The 20,971-nt window shown below is 45.3% G+C and overlaps 1 protein-coding gene across 4 annotated transcripts in view; it reads right to left on the minus strand.

Moving 5' to 3' along the window:
* Nucleotides 1–20,971, minus strand: part of WWC3 (WWC family member 3) — a 109,609-nt gene that overhangs the window by 46,884 nt on the left and 41,754 nt on the right. For 2 of the 4 annotated variants that reach the window (XM_061408177.1, XM_061408175.1), the window contains exons 3-6: nt 18,696–18,899; nt 17,694–17,753; nt 8,333–8,409; nt 7,162–7,241 (exon numbers count right to left, since the gene is read on the minus strand). In XM_061408177.1, coding sequence (XP_061264161.1) covers nt 7,162–7,241; nt 8,333–8,409; nt 17,694–17,753; nt 18,696–18,899 — 421 coding nt within the window. The remainder of the gene's footprint in view (nt 1–7,161; nt 7,242–8,332; nt 8,410–17,693; nt 17,754–18,695; nt 18,900–20,971) is intronic. The other 2 variants (XM_061408178.1, XM_061408176.1) reach the window with 1 other exon arrangement.

Below are 20,971 nucleotides of genomic sequence, written 5' to 3' on the forward strand. Positions count from 1 at the left end.
TCACTGCTGCTTCGGCAAGCCCTTCCCTTCGTTCCATCTCAGACAGTCTGCTTCCATAGAAGATGTCGTTGGAGGGGAAGGATAGGGGAAAAGATTACACATGTTTTAACAAAAAAGTGTGAAAGCTCTTAGAAAAGATGATCTCAAAGTTCTAGGAATCTCTGAAATGTAACTGTTTAAAAAGTTATGAATTATTATAGAATATGCAATTACGTGAAATGATACTGTTATGTAAGTATAACCTTATAGAGACATTTTATATTTGATCTGATTAAATTATATGCATTTGATTAAATTATGCATGCATGCATGCTGAGTCGCTTCAGCTGTGTCTGACTCTGTGCTACCCTATGGACTGTCACCTGCCAGGCTCCCCTGTTCATGGGATTCTCCAGGCAAGAATACTGGAATGGGTTGCCCTGTCCTCCTTCAGGTGATCTTCCCAACCCAGGGAATGAACCCATGTCTCTTACATCTCCTTCACTGGCAGGAGAATTCTTTACCACTTCTCTACTACCTCGGAAGTCCCTGATTAAATTATACAAGTATCTATTTGATCGAATTATATACATATGTGTTTGATTAAATTAGATAGGTATATAAATAGCATATTACAATAGTTCAAGTATCAAACACCTACTAGGTGACTGTCCTGCTGCATGCTTTATGTCTCACCTCATTTAACCTGAACAGGTTTATGAGATAAGCATAATCTTCCCAGACTTCGTGATGCAAAAATTGAGGCTCAGAGAGACTAAGTGGCCCAAAAGGACAAGCTAAGATCTGGCAGACCCACAACTCAAACCCACATCTCCCAGCTCTCAAGTCCAAATTGGAGTTTTTCCATTTTAGCTGTTCTATGGAAAAACTTGGAGAAGGCAATGGCACCCCACTCCAGTACTCTTGCCTGGAAAATCCCATGGATGGAGGAGCTTGGTGGGCTGCAGTCCATGGGGTCGATAAGAGTCGGGCACGACTGAGCGACTTCACTTTCACTTTTCACTTTCATACATTAGAGAAGGAAATGGCAACCCACTCCAGTATTCTTGCCTGGAGAATTCCAGGGATGGAGCCTGGTGGGCTGCCGTCTATGGGGTTGCACAGAGTCAGACACGACTGAAGCGACTTAGCAGCAGCAGAAGCAGCATGGAAAACCTTGGTGCAGCTAATGGCCCTTGCTACCCGCTGGTGCGCTCCTGGCTCAGGGTGGCCAGGGTAGGGTCCGTATGCTTTGGTAAGGGGAAGAAGCAGGCTCCACAGAACTCTAACCGCTTCCATCTGTCAACTGTGATCAATTTTCACGTAACAAAAACCTCAAAGAACAGGAACTCTCTTTTATATCACATCTGCAAAATTCGTTTATTTGGGAGTTTTCAAATTCCCTCTAAAACATAGCCTTTACTTTTCACTCAACATTCAACCAGGGAGGTTGAATGACTTGCTCAAGGTCACACAGCGAGGTCCACACTGAGGCCCTTCACGCCACACTCAGCCTCTTCTGTCACCAGGCTAGCAATACATTCAAGCTCAAGCTTCCAAAGTGACACCATGTCAAATCTGAGGACCGTCCACACAGTCAGATGGCAGGCCAAAGCAGACTGGCACTCTTTACATCCTGCCTTTGAAAGAAACTGTTAGAAAAGAAGCGTGTTAAAAGCGTTAGTCACTCAGTCGCATCTGACTCTCTGCGACCCCATGGACCGTAGCCCGCCAATCTCCTCTGTCCATGGGAATTCTCCAGGCAAGAATACTGGAGTGGATTGCCATGCCCTCCTCCAGGGGATCTTCCCAACCCAGGGATTGAACCCAGGTCTCCCGCTTTGCAGGCAGATTCTTTACTGTCTGAGCCACCAGGGAAGCCAGAGAAAAGAAGGCGCAGCATCAAACGCTGATGGCACACTGCCAAGAAGGCATTTTTGAGGCATTTCTCAACAACCTCCCCCTGTCCTCAAGTGTCAGTATTTCTTGTTCAACTTAAGACGTCAAGAGAACCGCGTTGGCAAAAATCAAACCAAACGAATTCTTCGACCCACATCTTAGAGGAAAGGGCAGCCAGGTCTCGAAAGGTCGTCCACGTTAATAGCACATATTACAACCCCCAAGAAGGAGGAGTCTTCTTACGACTCTACCTGTTACATCACTGGTTCTGGCAGGCGGCCTTGAACGAACCAGAATCCCAAAGAGCTTCTGGCAGCTTCTATCAGCCGTCGGTCCCATGTGGAACACCAGATCCATCCCACGACTGGGAACAACACTCTTTTTGTTTCCGCCTCCACTTCTGTAGGTTTTACTGTTATCTGAGGAGCCTCTGAGCTATGGTAACAGGATATCCTGCTCTAAGCCTGTGTGGACTGCGGACAAGCCCATGCTCTCCTGAAACCTGTAAATCCCCTCAGAGAGAAAATGCTAATTCCAAGATCTAACACTGCCTTGCCGTGATACTGAACGCTCCTCAGAGGGCAGTCGCTCTGAGTCACTGAAGGAGACATATGGGCTTAACTCTATCATGGCATCCCAAGAAGGAAGACAGTCATCAAGCAATTAAAAGGCTCGAAGCACAGACCCAGGGGCTGATAAGCACACACCTCCAGGAAAGGGGTTACTGGCACGTCTAGCTAGCGCCTACTTTTATGATTTGAACAGCAGTGGTAGAAATAAGATTTATTCAAACACAATATAGTACAGTAAGGAGCAGAGAAGAAATGCTGGAGGGCAGTTAATAAGAAGGCTCTGGGGGCTTCTCTGGTGGCTCAGTGGTCTACCTGCTAATGCAAGGGACACAGGTTTGATCCTTGGTCTGGGAAGATCCCACGTGCCACAACTACTTAGCTTGTGCCCTAGAATTAGGGCTGCAGTTCATGGGGTCACAAAGAGTTGGACGTGACTGAGCGACTGAGTGCACACACACACACACACACATAAATGGACGTTATCAGGCTGTCAATGTCAAACCCCAATTATAATCTTTACACCACACACACACACACATACACGAGGCAACCAGAGAGTGTGTACCTCCCGATCAAAGTAACACCACCAGCTACAAACCATATTTAACCCCTAAAAGAAGAGAAAATGCAATGGAACTTGAGTCAGATCAAGCCTGTGGGATTAATGACACCAGTTTACATAAATAAAGAGCAGGGGACACAGGAGCATGTGAAATGATGCAATGCACATTCCTGTAGCAAAATCCAGGATCGGGGCAATTCTTTGGGACAAGGAGAGTAGCTTCTTCAACAAGTACGTTGTCAAAAGGAAGAAATAAAGGAAAAAAGAAAAAAGGAGAGGGGGGTAGAGATGAAGAAACATGGACCTAGTCTGAACCTGGACCCAAACAAACCAGGGAGGTGGGGAAAAACCCACTGGAAAATGGACAACATGAAGAGATTACTACTAAGTGGCACAGGTATTAGTTACGTTTTCAAAAGGAGTCCGTAACTTTAGGAGACATTTATGGACTAAATACGATTCTGGGATTTGCTTCAATAACATGGTAAAAGCTTGGGCAATGAGGCTCTGTAGCTGTGTGACAAAACAAGACTGGCCATTGTGTAGTTAGCTGTAGAAGTGGGGAGACAGGTACTGGAAGGTTCCCTTATACTATTCTCTTGACTTTTGTGTATGTTTGACATTTTCCATCATTAAAAGTTTATATATAGTACACACACACACACACAAACACACACATTCTATCATTAACCCAGGGATTGTGTTCACGGCCAGTTCCCATCTACAAAAATTAACAACGCACATAGGCTTAAAAAAAAAAATACAAAAGGCTCTTTTTTCCTCACTTGGACCCAAGCGTAATGATGGATTTCCTTGCTAGCCAGGAAAGTTCACCAAGATAAACAAGTCGAGTTTAAAATGTTGTGAGTCGCCAAACTCTCAGTGAGGTGCCCTGGAAAAAAATACACGGGATATTCTGGGAAGCAAGAACAGCAGAAACTTTTCTGGAGGGAAATCTAGGGTTTCTGCCTTAAGTCGAGGTTGGTAATAATATCTGAGAAGCCCATTGACATACAACAGTGCATGTATTATCTGTGTTCAGAGTCAGGATTTTGCAGTAGGGGTAGGGTAATCACATTATCGATGCTTACCCGAGGTTTTCCCAATTTCTCAATAAAGCATACCAATCCACATGATGTGATCCAAACACAAGAGCCAGTCTTCATTACCAGAAAAATAAAGAGGCCGTTTTCATCTTATACATGGCCTGTGTAACTCAGAGGAAGGTGTGAGGCCACTTTTTCACCAGCACAACACTGTATTAACAAATAAGCATGGCACAAGCACTCCTGTTTTCTCTCCTTCCTGAGACGTCATGTCATAGCATAGAGTGATCGTGCACAATGACAACACAGCAGCCAACCAGAAGCTGCTTCGAGAGGCAGTTTCGTTTGGAAAGCTCGGCTAGGACACCCCAAGACCAAGTCCAGGTCCAGAGCTTTCCTTCAGGCCACCCTCAGCCTGCATGGGGGAAGCCGGGCATTCCCATAGGCTCTGCCACAGAGTGGGGGCCATCCCCTTGGCAGGGGGCATGTTTACCATTGCTGACCCCACACAAGGGGGCTTGCAAAGGAAAGCAGAAAGAGGATCAACAGCATTGGCATTCTCTCTGCAGGCTCATACTCCGCTCTGGTTGCAGGTGTAAACTGACAAATTCCTGTACCGGCTTCTGCTTCCCGTCCCATAAACCTGGAGAAACTGAGGCCACCTTTTTCCAGTCTTAAAATGATGCTGAGGTTTCTCCTGGTGGCTCACAGGTAAGTAAAGAATCTGCCTGCCAACGCAGGAGACACAGTTTCGATCCCTGGTCTGGGAAGATCCCGCATGCCGTGTGAACAGCTGAGCCACAGCTATTGAGCCTGTGCTCCAGCATCCGGGGGCTACAACTACTGAAGCTTATGTGCTGAGAGCCCATGCTCCACAAGAGAAGCCACCACAATGAGAAGCCCACACACCTCAACTAGAGAGTTAGCCCTCGCAGCAACAAAGAGACAGTACAGCCAAAGATTAGTAAATATTTTTTTAAAGAATGACTGCCTATGAGAGATGAAGTTAGTTCCTGGCAATGCCAAGGAGAAGGGGTTTTCTTGCACACATGCACACGCGCACACGCACACATACACACACTGCTGCAGGTTGTGGCAAAGAAAGCAAAAAGCTGACTGTAAGGTAAAAAGCCTGCAGCTCATGCTAAGCACGTGGCCAAATCCCACCTCAGGGGGGACCTGCAGGGGGCATGGCAGTGTCTCAGAGCCAGAAGAGCCAAGCCCTCCAAGCAGGACCCAGCTCACCTTTGTATGGTGTCTCCCCTGGTGTCTATAATACGTTCTCAATAAAGAAGCGGACAAAAAAGTCGTCAGCCAAAGCAATCCTGGGTGAGTAAGAAAGTGAATCTCTACCTCATGCTGAACAACAGGGTTTGATTACCCTTTATGTGAGGCTGAGGTCATTACCTTTGGCAAACACTCACATTCCATGTTCCCTCCTTATAAAGAATGATACATCTGACATGCGGTCACTGCATCTACACACAGGATGCCAAGAGAGTAGCACACTGCCCCTGTTTACCAAGAATTGTAGCCACATGGATTCCCGTCATTTGCTGAAGGCTGACTGTGCAGCAGGCATTGTTGCTGTCCTCGGACAATTTAGCCCAATGGTCATTGCTATGGACTGAATGTTCACGTCCCCCCAAATTCTTGGGGTGAATCCCAATCCCCAATGGGATGTTGTTTGGAAATGGGTCCTTTAGGGGGTTATTAGATTTAGATGAAGTCATGAGGGTGGGGCCCCATGAAGGGACCACTGTCTTTAAAGAAAGAGACACCAGAGACCAGAGCCCCCCACCAAACAACACCACCATGTCAAGACACAGTCAGAAGGCTCATAATGGACTTCCAGTGCCTTGACCTTGGAGTTCTGGCCTCTGGAACCATCAGAAGTCAATATCTGCTCTTTAAGTCACTCAGTCTAAAGTATCTTGTCAGAGCAGTCGAACTCAGACAACCACATGAGAAGAGTCGGCATAGAAGGTGTGAAGCACATGCCCAAGTTCAGCAAGTGAAACCAGGATCTGAATCAAAAGGAAACAGACTTAGAACCAACAGGCATGCAAAACCCCTTCTAGAGAAAATGAATTCTTTCAGACCACCAACACCACCATTGACACAGTAACTACTGTTCACTTAATTTGCTCACGTAATAGAATTCACAAATATTAAGAACTTTAAAATCTCCGAACTCTCAGTAGGGACAGAGTTCTAATTGCAAAGATGTCAACAGGAGGATGACCTATAGATCAGGCCGTCCGACAGAATGTTCTGTGTAGATATATGATAAGTCGCTCTGTCGTGTCTGACTCTTTGTAACCCCATGGACTGAAGCCCACCAGGCTCCTCCGTCCATGGGATTCTCCAGGCAAGAATACTGGAGTGGGTTGCCATTTCCTTCTCCAGGGGATCACCCATCTGTGAGGATGTAAATAGCCTATTATCTGTGCTGCCCAATGCAGGGGCCACTAGCTTAGTGGTCCTCCATGTGGGACACACGTGCCCTCTAGGAAACACTTGGCAATATGTGGAGACGTTTTTGGCTGTCACAACTGGGTGAGAGGCTGCGACCGGCACATAGGAGGCCAAGGCCACGGATGCTGTTAACCATCTTACAGTGCACTGGAGAGCTCCCACCACAGACAGCTATTTGGCCCCAAAAGTCATGAGCACTGAGGTGGAGAAGATTTGCACTAGACACACGTGACTACTGAGCATTTCAGATGTGGCTACTGAGACTGGGGACTAACAGTTTAACTTTATTTAGTTTTAATTAATTTAAATTTTAGAACTAAAACACTGAAGAGACTAAAACTAGTCAAACAGGAATTTAAATGGAAATAGCCTTGTGTGTTTTAGACAGTTAGCTATCAAGAATGTGCACAAATATTCCAATAAAGATCTTGCTTCCCAAGGAAACAAGAACAAGGTATCTTCAAGGAAAAGAGATCTGATGCTTATGACTGGTACATAACGAGCATAAATAAAAGCAGAAAAGTGAACACCCAAGAAGCTTTAAGACACATGTCCCAGCATATAAGAGGTCAGCACAACAGGAAACTGCAGGGAAATGCTCCCCCCATCACCACAGGCCACTCACTCTTGCAGGGTCTCCACTCCCTTCTCTTTGTACTGCAGTTCTTGCTTCATCTGGGTCAGCTCTCGTTTTAATCTGGAAAGCTAAAGACAAACAACATATTTTTTTCCCCAAAAGCATGCTGTGAAAAATGGTTTTTCTACAGTTGTTAGCACTGTCCTCTCAATTTCTGATTGGCTTGCAATTCCCTGGGTCACCCTCTTGCCAGGACCTTCCATCGACAGGCCTAACACACAGCCCTGGCAAAGAAGCCAGCTGGCTGAGACACACAAGGCCCGGATCCCCAAGGGCTTTCTACCCACAGGGAACCCTGGAATCGTCAGTGATTTTCTTTTCAAGGTATTAACTGACATAATGCAATGAGCAAACTCTGTCATGCTTTTTTTTTTTTCCATCCTCCCTTCCGTTTAAAGTCCCACCTAGGAGATGCCATTGCTCAAAGCATGGCTTTGGGTACCTGGAACTCAGTCGCAGAGAGTGCTTATTTAAAACAGGTGCTGGGACTCACTCCGGGCCTGTGTTAAAACTAGGGGTGGCCTAGAGTTTTCATTTTGAACTGATGCCCCCAGTGTTTTCAAGCGTGTGCTAGAATATGAGAACCATGGCCCTCAAAGAGATGCTCTGATTTAGGGACTGAGACACCAGGACCGGAGGCTTGGGCTCCAAGATGTCTCCCATCCCTCCTTCCAGACACACATGACAAAGGCTGAGGGATGGGACATGGTGGCATCCAAAGAACTGGGCACCACTGGGAAGGTGCCTCGGAACCTTCTGGTCAAACACTATGGCAGGCCAATTTCTCTGGGAATAGAGCCACCAGGAAAGAACAGCAGACAGATGCTAAACCTGCTGAGAGTCATCCAGTCCTCTGAGGTTGGGCCCTGACACTGTCAAATCTTTCCAAATGGGGGGTGAATCTAGCCCCTTGAAACACAGGGGTACAGGCGATTTTTTTTGTTAGATGGGCTGTGGTTTTAAAATGAAGCTTTTCTCCTCCTATTGAAAAAATAGTAGAAAGTATAACCAAATGTAATAATAATAATTCATGAAAATGAAAATCTTACTAAATTATGAGTGTGAGACACACTGACCATCATATAATGAACCATGATAAGTGATATTATGTACAAATATACACAGGGTTTCTAGTTATGAAAATATTCATTTTACTCACCCTATCCCGACGACTTGCTATCTCTGCCTTAATTTGGTATGGGTCATACTTTGTATTTGTTGAATATCCAGAGAAGGCTAAACAGAAGGAAAACATAATTTTATAATGGATCCTTTAAAGTAAACAAATACACATAAACAGGAGCTTCTAAATCACTATATTAAGTAATGAATTCCCAGTCTCAGATTTCCAAGTTGGTCCTCGCTCCTAAGAATGTACATCTCACCACTTTGAACCTTGATGTTTGATTTTTCACATGACTACCTTCTACTTGATTCTACATAATAAAATATATAGCTATAGGTAAATCAAAACTCTGTTTACTTCAACTGCAAAACTATCAGGTTTACAAACCACATATACACAGGAGGTGGGGATGGGGGAGGCATGGTTATGGTATAGAAAACTATTCTTTACGATGAAAACAGTACATATAGTATGAAACCACTTTTCCTTCCTTTTAAAATGTGCACACCATGGAAGTCACTGGAAGGACAGAACTCAGAAGCTGACTGTTCTTCTCCATGGTCTCATTCCAAAAGATTTTATATTTACTCTCTTCATATCTATAGCTTCCACATGAATGATTTTTGACATAGAAAAGGAAAAAAACCTAAAGATTTGTAAAAAATGAAAAAGACTACTTCCTAGTCACATGCCAGTATGTGGTAGGCTTGAGTGTTCGTAGTGTTGGCTCCCCAAGAGCTGAAGTGAAGTACCCACACTTTTATTCTAGCAGTTTGTTTTTGATGGATGTTCCACTAAATCAGATTGCATAGCTAAATGCTTTCTTCAGCAGTGCAGCACATATGATTTAAAGTCTTGTAACAGACACAGCATCGTGATTACAGATGGCCAATACCTGGGGGTGAATGAGACACATTCAGCCACCCAGTTGCATGCTGAGCATGGTCAGTCGAGCCTTCTCTGCTGTCTCAGCAACTGGAGCAGCATGCAGCCACTTCTAATTTCTATCACCCCATCCACTTCTCTGCATCCCTTTCTCTTCATGCTTCTGTCTCCTTTCTCTTAGGCCTTGTAGCTGCAGTGACTTGCTTCCTGTCCCTCCCTGAGCTGTGTAGGTTCCTCTTTGATCTGAGAGTCACCGCACATTGATGGAATCTGCCTCTGGGTCATTTTCATTAGTTTCACCTGCTCATAAGAGCCATCTGCAAGGCCACCATCCATTCTTTTTTTAAAAAAGAAACTTTAAACTTTTTATTTTGTATTGGGATATAGCTGATTAACAGTGTTGTGATAGTTTCAGGGGCACAGCAGAGCGACTCAGCCATACATATGCATGTATCCATTCTCCCCTAAATCCCCCTCCCATCCAGGCTGCCACAGGACAATGAGTACAGTTCCACGTCAGCATCCATTCTTTAACTCCTTTGATCTGGGTAGAAAAGACTGTCATTCAGGTAACTTAGATGCCAACATCTAGAAACTTAATCATGTCTTGATTTAATACTGGAGAAGATGGCTCAAGGCCATCAAGTGATTTAAATGGCAAGATTATTCAATATCCTCAAATAGAACCACATCCCAAGTTAATTTGAGCTCTCCAGATGTCTCCTTAAAAACACAAAACAAAACAAAACAAAAAAACAGTTCTATGGAATGTCTACTATTGAAGTCCCCATCGGTCAGAATGTCAAATTACTATAATCTACTGGAAATAAACACCTGGAGGAGCTAAGTATTTGTCAACTTTACCTCAAATGTTCTTATATTTAGAATTCTAATCTCCTCAAAACAGTAAAATGTTTTTAGAACAGAATTCTTTCTTAGATGAAGAACGTCTATTTCCAAATCCGAGAACCTCCATTTTGCCTGACTTTTTGGTCTTATTTAAGACCAGTAAGGAAAGGAACACTTCAAACAATGATCTTAAACAGACAAAAATCATTTCTATAAAATCTCCACATTTAACTCCTGGGATGTAAGTTTCCCAGGCCTGAATGGAAGGGACTTCCACTGGGGCCCAGATAACAAGCGAATGAGCCAAGGGCTTCCTGACTCCTTCCACGTGTGTCCACTTGTCACCTTGTAGGCGAGGAAGACAATGCCAACAGTTACTGCCTGAGATCTTTTCCATTCCAAACTGAGAGTAACCCCACCACCAAAGTCCAGGGAAGTTAACTGCAATGTTAAACATCAGTAACAATGATCTGAAATCACTGGCAAAACTCTGTCTGCAATTTCATAGGGTAAATTTGTAAAGAGACTTGAAGTACATACACACGGCAGGAGTGATGGGTACGGATGGATAGACACATGGCAACCTGCCGCCCAGTTCTCCCACATAGCTGAGTCCTAAGGCTCTCAGGCATCTGTCTCTCCCCCAGGACACTGAGCCTGGGCCAGTCCTAGAGGGGATCCTGACGTACTATGACATCATTGAGCTCCCGAGTCCACCAATGGGGAGGCCACCCCCACCTTGGACACTGCTAGGTCACAATGGATGGCCTTACTGTTCAGGCCCGGGGGTGTTAGTCTTTTCTGTTACTTATAGATGAAACAATCCTAAATGATGAAAGGTTTCACTTATGGATATCATTCATGTTACTTTTGCTATGGTCTCTAAAACTATACAAATCCAGGGCTGGGATGAGGGAAAAGGCAACTCAAGTACCTAAGACAGTTAGTACATTGTATCTTAACATGCTAAGGAGAGTGACAAACACTGGTGTAACTTTTAATAATATAACTCAGAAGTTTAAAGACAAATTCTCAGTTCCTAAAGTTTGCCAGTAAGTCTAATGGAAGCCATTGCAGAATCCAGGGAAAAGCTCAAAACTCTGGACCCCATTTTTAATGGCGTGTTGCTCAGTCACTAAGTCATGTCTAACTCTTTGTGACTCCATGGACTGTAGCCTGCCAGGCTCCTCTGCCCATGGGATTTCCCAGCAAAAATACTGGAGTGGGTTGCCATTTCCTTCTCCAGGGGATCCTTCCGACCCAGGGATAGAACCTGTGTCTCCTGCATTGGCAGGCAAGTTCTTTACTCCTGAATCACCCAGGAAGCCCTTTAATGGCACGTACACCACAACACTGAGCAAAAGAAACATCTCTCTGCTGAGACACGTCTCCAATCTCAAGATTTAGGATAAATACCAGACTTTCACCTTTGAAGCTCCCTTCTCATTTGAAGAGTCTGAGTGGGCAGAACTATTAAACAGTTTCAGGAGGCTGTGCAGGCGTAAAGCACTGCTTTGGATGATATAAGAATGTTAAGGCTTAGCAGTGTAAATTTACCTCAGCAGTGTAAATTACTATACCTGGCTACAACAATGTAACTTTCATATTAATTTCATCTATTCTCAGAAATTCTTTTTTTTTTCCCCCTTTGGAATGAGAATTTTATTATTATTATTTTTTCCTATTGCACCTTTCTTTATATATATTTTTTAAATTGAAAAATATTTACAATATTGTCATAGTTTTTACCATACATCAACATGAACTGGCCACAGGTATACATATGTCCCCTCCCTCCTGAACCTCCCTCCCCACCCCATCAGTCCAGGTTGTCACAGAGCACTGCCTCTTGTGAGAGATGACGAGTATGTTTCCCTACTTTTATAGATGAAGGCTGAGTGGGCAATGATTTGATCTACATCATGCCATCAGTCAAAGAGGGACTTCTGTCTAGAACGTGGGCTCCTGCGGGTCAGATTAGCTTTTCCAACGGAAGAAGAAATGGGCCTCCGGTCCCCAGTGCCCAAGAAGTGAACTCAGTCGGTGTGTTTAGCACTCTGAATGCTGCAGACCCCAGTCATTACTTCAGATTTCAATTTCATGGGCTATTAAAAGGGGGAAATGTGTCCGTCCATGCATCCATCTGTGTCTGTCTCCATCTCCTCTTACATCTCTGGACCATGAGGACCCAAGATCGCCCCAGGCAGAGGCCACGCTTTTTAAAGAGGGTAGTCCTTGTCCAAAGACATCCTGTGAGCAGACTACGCCTTCAGACCAGGTGCGCGCCTCCAGGAGTCAGCACTGCAGGCACCTGCTCGAGGGAGCCCAGGAGTACTCGGGCACAAAGGACAGCAAGCCTGGACAGTTGCCGTGCTGACAGGCAGTAATTACCAGAGCCGACCAAGACGTGACTATAATCAGGTGAGGCCAAATGAAGAGGGCACGACCTCTTTCTTAAAGGCACCATAAGCAAAGGGACAAAAAAAAAAAAAAATCAAATGAGCCCACTCAGAGGCAACTTATACAAGTTAACACAAGAGGCCACTGAATCCAAACCAAGAATTCCCTCTCTCAGGCAGACTGGGAGATCTGATGGACATGTGACCTCGGCAACAGCCTTTGAGGTTGAGTCCTGCCAACTAATACCTGGGAAGATGCTGCGTGAGCCATTTTTCCCCTGCCTGCTCCAACATGCCCATGAGCAGGAAGATGAAGGGCTGAACGGGTGGACGGTGGCCCTTATCCCAGGCTAGGCAGGAGATGAGAAACCCTCACCAGGGAAAGAAGGCCAGATAGTCTTTGTGGGATGGGCCGGGAGCCTCAGAAAGAATGCAGGCCAGACTGAGGACTGATAAGGTCAAGCCTCTCCAGGCTTGAGCCAGGAATTCAGGGTGGGTCAGCGCTTTCTCACCGGAGATAAGGCTGACTTTTTTTCCCAGGCACCAAAGAGATTTTTGCTGGAGGATTCTGGGAGATCCCAGGAGCCTGGGGAACAAACAAGTCATACTCCTGCTGCTGGAAGAAAGGGTCATGATCAGTGGATCTCAACTCTGGGAATCCCCTGGGAAGCTTTTTTTTTTTAAAAAAGTGTCTGGCCCCAGTCAAGGCCAATTAAATCCAAATGTCTAGAGGGTGGGAGTAGGGACCAGGCTGTAAGACGTTTTAAAAGCCCTTCAAGAGATTCTTCCAGTGCAGCCACAGTTGAGAACCACTGTGTGACAATTCTTCTGCAAAGAACCAGATAGTAAATATTTCTGGCTTTGTGGGCCATACTCTGTCTGTCTCAGTCCCTCAACTCTGCTTCTGTACCTGCTACAGACAATGGTTAAGGGAATGGACCTGGCTAGGTCCCAATAAAAGCTTATTTACACAACACCCTGAGTGCCTAGGATTCAGCCTATGGGCCAAACTTTGCTGACCCGTGGTACAGACTATAATTTACCCCAAGCAAGAATTCCTTCCAAAAGGTCCTGCAATGGTCACATACTTCATCGGAATGCAGCTGGAGGCCAGTTTCTCAGGAAGAATGAAAAAAAAAAAAGTTTCTAAAATAATGAATGTATTTAGTGTTAAAAGAAGATAAACAGAAAAACATACTGCAGTGAAGAAAGTAGGAGAAAACTCTACAAGATGGAGCTGCAGAGAAAGTACTTGGTGTGTCTCAGAAACTGAGTCTATGGTAGAGAAGTTCAATGGCAGAGCTCTATAGAGCATCACACAGGACCAGGGCCCCTGTCAGCTAGTTCCTGAGCACAAAGAACTATAGCTGAGCTGAGCTCCTAGTCTCATGGGGATGTGTCTGCTCAAAGCCAGCAAAGCAGACTCTGCTTTGGTCAGAGACAAGAAAGGTTAAGGCTTGGATATTCTCAGACACCAGATGGCCCAATATTGATGTGAAATTTTTCCTCTCCAACAAACAAGAGTTTTATTGTGGACTTCCATAACTCAGGGGGAAATCTGTGAAGGCTGTGGAAGAGAGTGTTTGCTCTCCCCCATGCCCTTCTGCGCCAATATTAGAAATGGCTGTTTACCTTTATTGCCTCATTTCCCCCCTATAATCAGCCATGAGAGATAAATTGTGTCCCCCCAACACCAGGTGCTAAGGAACTCTCTGTTGAAAACTAAACAAGTAGTCTGGCTATCCCACTGTGGGCCATGAAGAAATCGAGAAGTAAAAAGCGCTCTGCCTATCACGTGTCCCTTCAGGTGCTGTGAAACTGCCAGATGACCTGTCAGTTTACAGTCGGTCCTTATTTCCGGGTCACTTGAACAATGGGAGGGCAGGCTGTTTCAAAATCACATGATCCATTCTTCCAAGCTGACTCTTCCATGTCTCCAAAATAGTATACACAGCACTGATAACTAGCTCCACCAAAAGATCTGGGCTCAAATCCAAGGTCTACCATTCATTGGAGGTGTAACCTTCAAGAAGACCAGTCTACCGAATATTTTTTCTTGTGTATACAAGGAAAGTAATATCACCATGTCACAATGCTTCACGATGTTGCAGTCACAATTCAGGAAAACACTAGGCCATTCAATGATGGTTCCTTTAGTTTGAGTCACTTCCAATGAAGGAAGTTACGGGCGCTAAGTCCCAAGGTCCTTCTGCTGCCAGTACCTAAGCAAAGAGACACCTCCCTGCTTTGGATGATTAACAATGTGAGTGATCTGGGCTATGTGAGACCTGTTGGATGGCCAACAGGGGCCCAGGTATGCCACGGATCCTGCCACCAACAGCTCCTGACATGAGCCCAGACCTTACAGAGGTCTGGGCTGTTATAGCACAAGCCACCAGAATGACTGTCTTGAACTTTAGCCTGTGGCCAGAAATAGTTTGCCTGAGTCATATGTAACAGAAGTATCCTCAATGGAGTTCAGGTTAAATGGCAAATTGAAGGAGCTTGGTGAAAACCCAGGAACAGCAGCTACTTGATAAAATGCTTGGATTAATTCCTAGATTCCATTCACAGTTTTTCTCCCTGAGGAGACAGGCTCTAGGAAGAGCCACTGGCATTTCCAGCCCTTCATGAAAATAGGGAGGCCCCACCTGGCCTCCTCTACTGCATGAGTAGAGGCAGAGATGGAGTCTATGCAGGCACCTCTTGTGGGTTGGGAGGTGGAGTCTCAGGATCTCAAATCAACACCACAGAGTCATCACCTTCCTTGACTCAATGTTTCTTCATACACGACTTTAAAGACAGCATCTGGACTGTTACTTTTTTACTGGGCATTGATAAAATTTTACAGGGCACAGGAAGAATGAAATTACCTGCATCTCCCTATTTTCCCAAATGTCTGGGGAGGGAAAAGCCCATGGAAATACAAAAACTGATGCTGAGGGATGTCTCAACTCCAGAGGACTACAAGTCCCGGATGTTTTTATGCTCTAGGCTCCGCGATGCTCCGGGAGTCTTCCCCTCCAGCTGGGTGTGGAATCCCATAGGCTGCAACTAGGTCTTCCTATATTTGCATCAAGGGTTCCAGTCCTGAGTCCCCACATGGTCTGCAACTGAAGTCCTGGCTACACCATTACAGTAACCAGTACATAGACATACCTCCTCTCTCCCTTTAAATTATTTATTTATTTTAGGTTGTGCTTGGCCTTCGGTGCTGCATATTGGCTTTCTGTCATTGCAGAGAGCAGGGGCTGCTCTTCCTTGAGGTGCGCAGGCTTCTCACTACGGTGACTTCTCTTGTGATGAAACACGGGCTGTAGGGCGCATGGGTTTAGTTGCCCTGCGGCATGTGGAATGTTCCTGGACCAGGAATGGAACTTGTATCCCCTGCATTGGCAGGCGGATTCTTATCCATTGTACCACGAGGGAAGTCCGACATACCTTCTCATCATCTAATTTTTCCTTTCAATTGCTGGCAAGAAACTTCTTACCAGGTTCTTCTGTTATGTTCTTTTTCCATCAATTCTTAGCAAGACTGATGGGAAAGTCTCTTTGGAGACCTAACCAAACCTGACCAGTTGCCTGGGAAGAAATACTCTATTAGGTTGAATCATATGAAACTGACAATAACTGGCCCTTTTTAAGCTACAAAAGTGACAATTTTATATGGCCCAACCTACTCCTACCAAGCAACTTTTGGAAAGGTTTAGAATCACTAACCATACTCTCAGAAACAGTTCTAAGCCACTGCTTCAGCCAAATGCAACCTGGAGGCACAAGTCCATGAGATCATTTAAAAGAGACCATATGCTGAGCCATACAGTTATCTCAATAGACGTCAAAAACGGAAATCTTACATAGTCTAGTCTCTGACCACAATCAAATTAGAAATCAACAACATCACACCTTTAAAAAGTTCCAATAGCTTACTTTTAAAACAATCCATGGGTCAAAAGAGAAATCACAAAGAAAATGAGAAAATATTATGAATATTTGGTTCATAAAATATGAACCAAAATTTGTAGGATGCAGTTAAAGTAGTACTTAGAGGAGAATTTATACCTTTAGAGGCTATATGAGAAAACGAGAGGTCTGAAATCAATGCTCTAAGCTCCCACTTTAGGAAGGCAGAAAAAGAAATTAAAGCCAAACTAAGCAGAATGAAGGAAAAACTAAAGAGAAAAAAATCAATAAAAAAAAATTAAAAAACGATAAAAATAGGGGAAGAAAACAGAAAACCAAAATCCAGTTTGCTGTAATGCTACATATAACCGATAAAGGTTGAGCTACACTGATTAAGAAAATAAAGCACAAATTATTATTATCACAAATAAGAGAGGACACTAGCTCAGAGTCTAGACATTGAAAGAATCACATGGGAATTCTATGAAAACTTCAAAAACTTGACAGCTTGATCAGCAGTCAGCAGATTCCCTGTAGGCCAAATTCAGCTTGTTTCTTATTTTTATACTTTTTATCAGAACAAACCACACACGTCATTTACATGTCATGTCTGGCTGCTTTTGCAGTGTAACAACAGGGTTTGGTGGTTGCACCTGAGACCATATGACCTCTGGTGCCTAAAATACTCACTATCTGATCCTTTACAGAAAAGCTTACTGATTTTTGGATTAGATGAAAGAGACAAATTCCTTGAAGCACACAAACATCAAAACTGACTCAAGAAGAAACAGGAAAACCTGAACAGGCCCATGTCTATTAAAGGTAATGAATTTATAGTTACAAACATTCCTACAAAGAAACAGATGGCTTTTCGGGTGAATTCTATCAAACGGTTAAGAAAGTATCAACACTGGGCTTCCCAGGTGGCTCAGTGGTAAAGAATTTGCCTGCCAATGAATTAAGTATCAATACCAATCCCACACAAACTTTCCAAAAACTGGGGAGGAGGAAACATATCCCAGTTCATTCTGGGAGGTCAATATTATCCTGATACCAAAATCAGAGAAAAAGATGACAAATAAAGAAAATTACGAAGAAACCAGCTTTTCCTAAAAACTAGCATGAAGCTGACCCATCACATTCTGATGGACAGTAAAACAAACAAACAAACAAGAAAAAACCTAGTACATACCAAGAGGTGAAGGGCAAGAGATGAAGCAGCCTGGAAACTACACACCATCATACCTGAGCCTGCAATCTTTCATAGTACATAGAAACACAGCTACCTAAATTCCTGCTACAGGGGGCAAACTCCACCCTCACCGCTCTCTTCTCCACAGCTTGTATGGCTTATTCACCTTCGACAGCAGTTGCAGTAAAAAAGATGTCTGGCCCCCTCGCCTCAACTCCATTCTGACCTGCAACACAGGATAAACAAAGCTTTGAGCATGTCTTTAACGTTCAAAGCTGTGTCATCAGAGCTACAAGCCTGGCAACATGGCACTCACGTCACAGGTAAGTCCCTCCAAGTCTCAATCAGATTTAGGTTTTTATAAGATAAAATCTAGCGGTACCAACTTCATACACTCTCCCCAAGCTCACTGCCACTGGACGAGTCACAGCCACGCACACCTTCAGTGGGCGGTTAAGTGTGACAACTCTGTTGAGAATGGACTGGCTCAGGCAGTGACTGAATGGGTCAGAAACCAGAGGCTTTGGCTTCTGAGTGATTCCTTCTGTTCCTGTGCATCTCCTGAGTCCTAATAACAGGAGCCCAAGCTCGGCAGGCTCTGAAACTCAGAGAGGTTCCCTTTGGAGAGCATCAGTGTGCATCCATCTTACTTGGGCAGAGTTCCCCGCTTTCCCTGCGTTATACTGAGTTTCTCCACCTTCAGTGTCTTGCGCAAGAAAGGATGCTATAAAGAGACAGGGGCCTGACATGCGTGGAGGCTCCTGAGCAATAAAAGCATCGTAAGGAATTCCCCAGGATCACCCCAGACGAGCAGGGGTCTCCGGGGAAGCCCTTTTCCACGCTGACAAATGTGAGTCAGGAGGTGGTTTCGTGTCACTACCTCAAACTGTGCTTGCTTGCTTTCTCCCTGCCCCCCCCTCCCTACATGGAAACTCCAGGAGGGCAGGGGCCTCTCCTATCCTAGCTCCACCGTGTTGAGTGGGCACCTGACAAACACTTGCCAATGGAGTGGTAGGGCGTGACATTGGATGCGGGCATGGGAGGCTGACTACCTAACAGTAGGCGATCAGACACTTTACGCAGCTGTCTTGCTCAACTTGCGCCCGGGGTCTGCAGAGACCTGACTCTGGAAGCCCCACGTGCTCCTGGAGGGGGATGCTCAACTCACAGCTGGTGTATGAGCGGCTGTCGTCCTCACACATCTTGTGCAGCTGCTGGTACTCCTCTTGGGCCAGCTCGAAGCGCTGCTGCTTAATCTGGTAGATTTCTTTCTTGGCATTGAGAGCCTCCTGGGCTACAATTAAATACTCCTTTAGCATCCGTTCCTGCTCCCGCCTCCACTGCTCTCTGGGATCCTCAATCTGGGTCAGCTCTGAAATGGAAAGGGGAAGAACATGAGGGTCTTCCGAGTCCAATCTTTAGGCTGAATAATCATGCAGTTATGTGACTAATCAATACAAAAGTTAATGACTGACCATGATGTACATCATGGAAGCATCTGTATGCTGAACCCTCCCAGAGTTGGGGTCACCTCCTATCAACACAGCCATGCCTGGGTCGAGAAGAAAGCTCTGTAGATGCGTAGGGGAAGACGATACCAGATAATTTTTTTTAATTAATTTTTTTAAAGTTTATTAAAGTAAAAAAGACAGAAAGCTTCTCACATAGACTTCAGAAGGGAGAGGAAAGAGTGCCCCTTTAATTTATTTTTAATTAGAGGATAATTGCTTTACAATGCTGTGTTGGTTTCTGCCATACAATGTAAATCAGCCATTAGTGCACATATGTCTCCTCCCTCTTGAGCCTCCCTCCCACCTCCACCCCATCTCAGTCCTCTTAGGTTGTCACAGAGCCCTGGTTTGAGCTCCCTGCATCATACAGCAATGGCAACCCACTCCAGTACTCTTGCCTGGCAAATCCCATGGACAGAGGAGCCTGGTAGGCTGCAGTCCATGGGGTCGCTAGGAGTCAGACACGACTGAGTGACTTCACTTCCACTTCTCACTTTCATGTATTGGAGAAGGAAATGGCAACCCACTCCAATGTTCTTGCCTGGAGAATCCCAGGGACGGGGGAGCCTGGTGGGCTGCCGTCTCTGGGGTCGCACAGAGTCGGACACGACTGAAGCATCTTAGCAGTAGCATCTTAGCATCATACAGCAGCTTCCCACTAGCTATCTATGAGTAAATGTTGGTGGACAGGAACCCAAAGGAGCCCATCACTCTCAAACTAAGAGACACATACAACCTTTCTCTCCCTGCCTTTTCAACCTGGGCTGCTGTTGCCTCTGCTGTACCTGGGACCGGCTTGCTCCCCTTCTCCTACCTCCCATGCCAGACCAGAACTTTCTGCATCCTTCGTGGATTTCCTATAAATCCCCCACCTGCCACTCTGGCTCTGTCATTCAACCAGCTCTCCAAAGGGCTCACGCCTACCTCTGGCTCCAACCTTTCTCCCGACTGCACGTCTTTTCTTTCCCCCTGCCTCCAAGAGGCATCACGTGGACGGACACAAAGTACTTCTAAGTCACTCGTCCAAAACAACTCAGTCTCACACAGCGCCCTTTTGCTACCCAAACCACAGCAACCCAAAGAAAGCCAAACTGACGAGCGCCTGCTTCTCTGCCTGCCCCCTTGGAATAAGTGGCTTCATCTTCATCGACCCACTAAGCCAACCAGGAACTTACCCTCAGAGTACACCTGCCCCCCATCCCTCACGCAGTCTATTTCATGGGCCCTCCAGAACTGGCCATTCCTGCCCCTGTGTATAATAGTGACTGATGCTGGGATGTCCCTCCTTCTCCCCTTAGTTCAATCAGACTCTCAGAACCTCTCTCCCAAAACACCTGCCTGCCTTATCCCACCAAAAGCCATCCTCTGAGTGCTCGCCACAGGCACCTTCCCAACTCTGCTTCAGATTCTATACCACATGAGCCTCTTTTAAAGCACAAGGTCTTACCAGGGCATGATGAATGTTCTGGAATTAGACAGAGGTGATAGCTGGACAACACTCCATGCACCCAATTCCACTGAACTGTACACTTTTCAATGGTGAACCTTACGATCTGTGCATCTCACCTCAAAATGGTTACAAATGTAAATTCTATGTAATCTCTACCCCACCCCCACCACACACACACATACACAGGAGCACTCACTAGGATGTTTAAAGTAAGTTTCTTTTGAAATCTTCCAGAAACATCCCCTATCCTCGTTCACAATGCTAGCCCAGGGCCCCTCCTGGAAAGCCTCTCTGGGTCTTAAAAGAAATAAAAAATAACAAAACTCAGGGTCCTGATCTAGCCCTGGAGTTCAGATTCAGCGGACCTGGGTGGGAGGCAGGGGGAGGCCACAGCTGTTTTAAGTGCCCAGATGTCTCTGATGATGATTTAGGCATCAGACTCACTAAGGTCGACAGGCATCGTTCACACTCTGACCAGGGCCA

This window comes from Bos javanicus, chromosome X, assembly GCF_032452875.1.
Source record: "Bos javanicus breed banteng chromosome X, ARS-OSU_banteng_1.0, whole genome shotgun sequence".
NCBI classification, from domain to species: Eukaryota; Metazoa; Chordata; class Mammalia; order Artiodactyla; family Bovidae; genus Bos; species Bos javanicus.